Raw genomic sequence first — 8,157 nt, 5'->3', positions numbered from 1 at the left:
CTTGTAGGCAAAATCAATAGCTTGCGGCTGGTGCTTCCTGAAACAGTACACCAGGGATCTCTCTTGCCACTGCTGAGTGGCATGTAGCAAAGCTTTCATAAAGTTATGAAATGCCTTGCAATTCACATGAATCACTCTTAAACTATTGTAAGCATTTGTATCTACCCAAATATTTTGTCTGAATACTTCAAATTTTGTTAAGAGGAATGAACACTGAGTCTGTGAGCACCTGTAGGACTGGAAACGTGAATAGGTATGAAACTTAGGATAGCGATGCCATTAATCAGCGAAAATCCTGATACAGATTACATGGTTCTTAGGCCTCCTTCTCCCTCCCCAACCTTCCCCCTCAGCCCCTCAGCTCCTGTGTTATCCAAAGTCTGTGCCAAATAGCTTCAAAAACACAGGAGACTCATTGTCTGTCCTGGATGAGCAGGAACACCCATTTCACAAGGAGCTGCGAGCACTGGCTGTGCATTGCAGGAAGGCTGTCTAGGCTGCACCGTTTCCAGCAGCCTCAGAGCACTGAAAGTGGCAAGAGGAGCTGTGATTTCTGCAGCACAGTCACACAGGGTCGTCCTAAGGACCTGCAGGATATACCTTGTGTGGGGATGTCTCTGCTCGTGGAGAAGGCTTGGACACCTTAACTCTACTCCCTGTATGTGACATGACAGGTCAGGGGTTATCAGGTAATCATAGAATGGTTAGGGTTGGAAGGAACTTTAACGATAATCTAGTTTTCAACACCCCTGCCCTGGGCAGGGTCAGCTCCCAGGAGACCAGGTCGCTCAGAGCCCCATCCAGCCTGGCTTTGAACACTATCAGGAATGGAGCATCCACAACGTAACGTGTTGTGGGCAGATTTTGTGGACGGTATGCTCCGAGACTTCTTTATGGTCTGTCAAAAATACTGACGCGCGCACTCAGGGGGGAAGAGGAGGAGGCTCAGAGAGCTCCAGCGGAGCCGCGGGGCGGCATCTCTGGGCATGCCGGCGGAGCTGGGCGCCGGGGCACACACCTGAGACAACCCCGCCAGCCCCGAGACCCTTCCCCCGTCCCGCCCCGTCCAGCGCACCCGCACGCCCCGGGGGACGGGGCTGCGCCTCGTCCCGCCCCAGCCCGCACCGCGCAGCGCAGGCAGGGCGTGAGGAGAGAGGTGCAGGCAGCCCCCAGCCTGCCGCTTCTCCTTCTCAGTCTCCCTTCCTCCTCCTGCCCCGCTGCGGCCCAGCGCCGCGGCAGTGCCGCCCCGGGGAGCGAGGGCAGAGCCCGGCGCAGGATGGCCGCGCCGCCGGGCTCGGCGGGGCTCTGGGCGCTGCTGCTGCCGCCGCTCCTCGCCCTCAGCGCCGCGCAGCCGGGCCCCGCCGCCTCCCGCGGGACGGGGCGCAGCCTCCACCCGCCCTACTTCAACCTGGCGGCGGCCGCCCGCATCTGGGCCACGGCCACCTGCGGGGAGGCGGCGGGCGGCGGCGGGCGGCCGCAACTCTTCTGCAAGCTGGTGGGGGGCCCGGCCGCAGCCCCGCTGGGACGCGCCATCCAGGTAACCGGGCGGCCGGGGCCCTTCCCCGCTCAGCACCTCCCCATCCCGCGCCGCATCCCCGGGCTGGGTGGGTGGGTGGGTGCGTGTCTTTTTAGGGGGTCTGACGTGACCCTGCTGTGCTCGGTCTCGTTTCCTCCCCGCTGGGAGAGTGCCATGGGAATAGAAGGGGAGCGTGGAGCGGCGGGAGCCCAGACGGGGAAGTGCCGGGCAGGATGGATGGAAGCGGCTCCTCTGCCCGCGCGCCTGCCCTCGGGTGTCCCCGCGCCTGCCCTCGGGTGTCCCCGCGCCTGCCCTCGGGTGTCCCCGCGCCTCCTGGGGCCACACACCCACACACCGCCTCGCCGCGGCACGGGGCTGCGGCTGCTGCCGGGCGTGTGTCAGCTGCTCGGACACCTGCGAGTGCCTCAGGGTGGTGTTTTGTGGCCTCAGAGCGTGTCCCGTTGTCTGCGGTGAGCAGCGAGATACTGCTGGGGGTAAGCCAGCGAGCCTGGGGGAATGGATGTGACGGGACTTCACTGGCGGTGCTGGCTGGACAGCGGGAATCTTTCTGCAGGCGGCGGGAAAAGAGTGCTGGCTTTAGTCAAGTATTTTGTGGCATTTTAGAAGCAGTAAATGTGAGGCTTATCGTTTGTGCCTTGCATTGCCTGTGGGAGGAAGCCGGAGACTCCTTGGGACTCTTACAGGGAGTGTAAGCACAGAAAGGATCATGCTGTTCTTTCCTAGCATAGCATGAGATTACTGCGCAGGTTTTGTGCTAGTCACAAGAAAGATAACAATAAGCTGCAAAACTTCTGAAAAAGGATTAGTGGAAATATATCTTTCCTTTGGAAGAAACATGTATTTACACATTCGTTAGAGGATAAGGAAGGAGTAACAAATGCACCAAACTGTTGTACTGTGATAGATGCTTGGTATCTGATCAGAGCTTTGTTAAAAGAAGGGGACTTTCCTGAAGCCTTGGGCCTTCCAAAATTATTTTAATTGTATTCTCTCTTGGTGGGAGGAGAACCAGGAAGAAACTGCAATTTGAAAGGGATTGTGAAAGCTTAAAGGTCCTCCTTTAAGGCAAAAGGTCCTGACTTTAGGCAATACAGAAAGCATACAAGTAAATTTTTAGCATCTTGGAAGAAGAGCTAGTGTTTCAAAGTCTTACGAGATGTTTGCATGTTTAATACTGAAAATACCCCTTAAGATATGGTTTCAGAAGGGGTTGCAGTGGATTGCAGAGTTGTTCTTCTAATTTTTTAAATGAGAATAGGCTCAAGAGAGGGGGAGAGGACTAAGAAGGTGAAGCATGTGTATTCCTTGCCACGTGCCAGAAGGGAGCGTGCACCGTCATGCAACCTGCTCTCACAGTTCATTGGGCAGCCACAGCCAGCTGTGTGCTTTGCTCTGGACTTCCCTCTGCCATAACTACCTGCCTCACAATGAAATCTTCTTATCTCTCTCTCTCTCTTTATATTACCTTTTATCTCTGTAGTGTTTTCAGTCATAAAAAAGCTCAAAGTACTTTGGAGATGCTTACAGGCTGAGTAGTATACAGTTCTAGTTAAAGAGAAACTGGGACACAGGTATTATGCCTAAACTGAGTTTCCAAAAAAAGGTTGTGATGATCAGGAAACTGCTTGGTTTGCTCTTTCTAATGCACCTTGGAGGTTTAGGCACCCATCCTTCCATACCAAGTGCAATACCCATGTTTAAAGTTGCCTGAAACAACTGTGTCACCAGGTAAATTGTAAACCCAGCAATCTCTCAGCAACTTGCTACAGCCCACTGCTGCAGTGAAATCTCAAACTGACATTCCTTGAAATATCAGAAATCACAGGGTAATAAAAATCAGCCAAAGCAAACATCAGATAAACTTGTCAAGCAAGCGGAACGAAGCCTGCATGTTGCCATTGATGGTTTTTGTAGTTGTTCCCTTTATATACTAACACTCAACCGGAAATGAGGGTTTGCCGTGTAAAGGAAGACAGACACTAGAAGTGGGGGAAATTTTCTTAAATGTTTGACTTGCAGGTCCTAGGTTAGAGGGCCATTACGGTTCCTGCCCGATTAAAGTTCCCAGAAGGACTACTGATAGCTCAGCCCTGGCACGAGGAAGCGTGTTGTGCCTCTCAGAGCGCTTGTGTAAGCACAGATACCACAGCGTCTCTTTCCAGTTTTAACAAAGCCCCATTGAGGTACATAACATGAATGCTTCTGTGGTTTACCAGTAGTTGTTGTGGTTCAAGAAAGGCTGGAAAGTCTTTCAAAAGGCCAGGGAAATCCAGACCGCGAAAATGCACAATGTGTATATTCTCAGGCCACTTCACCTCTCAAGTTCAAATGTAAATAAGATAATTTCTTCTTTCATGGAAAATTGGAAAGAATTGCATTAAACTTTTACAGAACATGGGCTTCCATAGAAGAATATAAAATCAGCAGAAGTATTCACGTGTTGTTTCTTAAAAGTGTGAGGAAAGGTCATGTGGCTTTTACAAAGTGATAGGTGTAATGGCCGCTGTATCGTGCTGGTTCAAGTTCAAGTGATACCAAACACTTGAGTCATTCTCTTTTGGACTCCCTACAATGCTAGATTGCAGGAGTTGCAATAGGGAAATTGGAAAGGAGGTGCAGAATGTGATCCTCATTCTGGCAGAGGGAGCAGACAGCTCTGTTGCCAGTGCTATCTGAAAATAAGGCAAAGAGGATGAGCAGCCCCAGCATCATTTCCATTGCTCTGCCATTGGTTGTTCTTGTTCAGCTTGTCATTTAGTGATATATCTTTTAATGAAGCCTGTAATAGCCAGCAAATCCAGAAAGAGCATTTAGATGTTGTTTTAAGGTGGTCAGTGGGGTGGCCAGTCCCTTTGTGGGCAGCTCAGCCAAGGCTCTTAAGGCAGTGCTTGACATATGCTGTGGAAAGAGGTGGGTTTCCCTTATGTAGCACACTGGCATGTGGGACAATGACTTAATAAGAACAGTGTTGAGTGAAGAAATGCACAACAGCATAAAATATTTCAGCAGCTGATAGATAAGTGGCATGCCTGGTTTTGCCTGCCAGTCGGTCCACAGTGGTGTGCAGGCGTGAGTTAAAGTCTAACTGCATACCTGTCCTGCCCTACCAGTGGGCACAGAGCTGCTAGGTATGAAATAGTGAACAGATCCCTCATTGTTGTCACTTTCTGTAACTTAGGGGCGAGACATTTTCATCCCTGTGTGTCCCTGGTCTGCACTAGCTTATTTCAGCAAACTCTTTCATGCGGTTCCAGGTCTCTCCTTTGCTCGGGAGAAGCAGGGGAAAGGAGGGTAACGAGGTCACCAGCAAATGCACACCTGCCTGTCTGATGAACTGCAGCCAAAATCAAACCAAGTTTCAAGGCTGAATCTACTGGAATGGAGATGTGTCCTGTAGCAGCCAGGCTGAGCACGATGTGCCTGAGGTGCTGCCAGTGGGAAGGAAGGAAGGCTGCTCTGTCCAATAATTTTTTTTCTTTCATTTTTGTTTTGCTGCCTAGTTGGCAGGGTTGCTGGAATGTAGTTTAAGTAACTGAAACTCCAGCTGTTGCAATGAAATTCTTTGAATTATGTGCCCAAAAAGAGAAAGATGGTATCTTGAGTTCAGATCAAGTGCTCTGGTATAGTGAAATCACATAAGCGCATGTAAATTAAACTCTTGTGTTTAATACTCCCCATTGTTTTCTTCTCATTCAGCCTTTCTTTGAGGTTGTTTCCAGATCAGAGCTGAAACTGCTGTAACAGCAACTGTTTCCTGTGTACTTCCAGCCTGATCATTGTGAATGTAATTTAGTTCTGAAGACTGTGTTTCAAGCCCATTATAAAGCTATTTAGGAAAGCTTGCCCTGTTGTAACATATATGTCAGAACTCAGGTATGCATTTGTCAGGGAAGATGCTCTGATGTGGTAGTAACTGCAGTTGCCAGTGCAGATTGATTACTCAGGGTATGGATTTTTGCAGATAGTGACATGATGTTCTTTGTCATCATTGTAGAAACTGGCAGCATTGCCTGTAGCTAGCATGGGCTGATGTGTATCTGCTGCAGCAAACCAACTGAATCAGAGTCCTGGCATATTGTAGTTTGTATTAAAGTCAGCCAAACTATCTTCTCTAACAGAGCTGGAGGAGAATCGTGTTGTAACATGACCCCAGCTGTAGTTAACCAACTTGTGTGTGTGAGTATTTAGTCTCTTTGAACTGTCAAGAGTTAACCCCCAGCCAGATTGGCATTGGCTGTGCTGAATCAGAACAGTTAATGGTAGCCATATCTTCTGGAAACTGCATCATATTCTGGGTTTTCTGGAAGAGGAGGATGAGGGTGGAACTATTGCTAGATGCAGATGCTGAAATTATTGCTCTTGATGCAGAGATATTCAATTCAGTGAACACCTTGGTTTCATAGTTGAAAGGCACAGGATGGTATATTCGTATCACATGAGACTGATGAAGTGTTTTCCAATCCTGTTGGAAAACTAACTATGGTAGATGTTAAATAAATTCTGCTAAACATCTTAAACTCACCAAGTTTACAAGACTGCACCCAGCAAGAGTGTGAGAGCTCTTCTGTTACTCCTCTGTAAGAAGCAGACAGGTATGATTGCTCCAGTTACTTTACACTGGTTAGTCTGACAGCAGCAACAAACAAAACAATGGCACTTATATAGGAGTCTGTTAAATCTTAAAAGGTAGGAACATGCTTCATGCCAGGCAGTGTGGATTGTGGAAACCACAAAAGATTTGTCACATGCAGTTGATAAGGTAACATATGTGCCATTCCCTTCATTTTAAACAGGAGTCCAACACAGTGTAAGCAACTCACAGCCTGATGGATTAAGGAACTGTCCTACTGAAGGAGCCATGGCGGGTGTACTGCCATTCAATGAAAATGTTATTTTTCTATAAAGATCTGTAGCTGGCACAATTTAGCATTTTTACTTATCATCACCACCTAGAGATTGGAATATGAAGTGAATGAGACACTAAAAAGACCCCTTAATAACTAATTTCAGCAGTTCAGCACTAATCCTAGTAGACTGTAAAATGTGTTTTCTTGGAAATAAAAATAGCTTGTGGGGCAAGCCAAGATATGAAATCAAAAGACAATTTTCTTCAAGTTTATTCATCTTTATTGTACACAGAGCTTAAGAGACTCTCAAAGGGCATCTATGGACTGTGACTTTAGTTGTGGAGTGGAAATTGGGCAGTAACTTCTTGAAATGAAGATACAATGGCATTCTTTAAAGGGAAGCTTAAAGGGAACAGTCTGTTGCATTTTCCATGAGTACGTGTTGTTTAGAAAACTCTGATTCAGGATGTATTATAATGGCATGAAAAAAAATGAAAACAGTGTTATAAAATTTGAATACCAAACTTATAGCCAAGTAACAGAGCTTTTTGTAATGATTCTATTTATACCAGGCTATGTGCGTATGTGGATATTTCATGGTGTTTTAGAAGAACTGAGGATAATTTGTTTGTTATTCCTAATCCAGTTCTAAGAATCTTTATTTCACTGATTTTTTGCAGATTTCCTACAGACACCACTGTAGAAGTAATATAGCTAATTTCACCCAAGTGTCAATAAGATAATATTTACTGTCATTCCCTTATTGAGATTTCTGAAGTTTTAGTTTGTAATATAAAAGTTAATGTGTTTCAGTGTGTAATTTAATTAACAGGGGAATAATTCATGCATTAAAAATTACGGTATATAAAGGAACAAAATTTACCCATATTTTTAGTCAACACTCTAATCTCCATTAACAACCACATGTGTCATCAATGCATAAGATGTTGTCTTAGACCATGTTTTTGATTGATTGTGTTTCAGGGCCAGTTCTGTGATTACTGCAATGCTGCTGATCCCAGCAAAGCTCACCCGATAACCAACGCCATTGATGGCACTGAGCGCTGGTGGCAAAGTCCCCCTCTTTCCGTGGGCTTGAAGTACAACGAAGTCAATGTCACCCTAGATCTGGGGCAGGTAAGAGGCTGAACTACGGGGTGAGGTGTCATCATTTCTTGCATTTGCGCATATCCTTTGCAGTTGGGAGAGACCTTTGAGCTGATGGTTTTTACTTCCTGACATCACAGCTTTTTTGTCTAATTTGTGTTCTGTATTTTTTTACCAAGTTGACTGCATAGTATATAAAGTAATTATTTTCCTTTAGGAATTTCAGTGATGGGGTTTATTGCCACTGGGGTCACACAGATGTAGTGATAGTGTACTTTCTTGCACAAACACTGTAACTCATTAATTTGAAGTGACATGGGGGGACCGCTTAGTTGAAACTCAAGCTGTGCCTTCTGTTTGATATTCCCCTTTTCCATGAGCTCAGAGAGAGAGGCTTCATTATCTCTGTGCAGGCACACATTTTGAGAATAATGTTTGGAGTCTGCTTTTGCCTCAGGGATCCTTCTGGCTTCTCTGTCATCCAGCAAGATCTTCAAGATAGAAAAATACTGATAAGGTGGTCTAAAAGGGAAGGGACAGCAAAACCAGTGTAATATGAATTAGTAATGAGACAGTAGGAACACCCATATTTCCACTGCAAGTGATAGGCAAGTAGCTGAGAGTGAAGCCTCTCTCTGTTTTTTAAGTCACAGGGATGGATTCTCA

At 46.6% G+C, this 8,157-nt stretch overlaps 1 protein-coding gene across 1 annotated transcript in view; it reads left to right on the top strand.

Annotated features, from left to right (window-relative positions):
• The first annotated feature begins 206 nt into the window (after nt 1–206).
• Nucleotides 207–8,157, top strand: part of LAMA3 (laminin subunit alpha 3) — a 110,318-nt gene continuing 102,367 nt past the window's right edge. The window contains exons 1-3 of the mRNA XM_014253369.2: nt 207–253; nt 862–1,537; nt 7,369–7,521. Of these exons, the coding sequence (XP_014108844.2) occupies nt 207–253; nt 862–1,537; nt 7,369–7,521 (876 nt within the window). The remainder of the gene's footprint in view (nt 254–861; nt 1,538–7,368; nt 7,522–8,157) is intronic.

This window comes from Pseudopodoces humilis, chromosome 1, assembly GCF_049639895.1.
Source record: "Pseudopodoces humilis isolate 2021_Gansu_Grassland_sample_001 chromosome 1, ASM4963989v1, whole genome shotgun sequence".
In the NCBI taxonomy this organism is placed as follows: domain Eukaryota; kingdom Metazoa; phylum Chordata; class Aves; order Passeriformes; family Paridae; genus Pseudopodoces; species Pseudopodoces humilis.
This window is presented reverse-complemented; position numbering and strand designations above follow the sequence as displayed.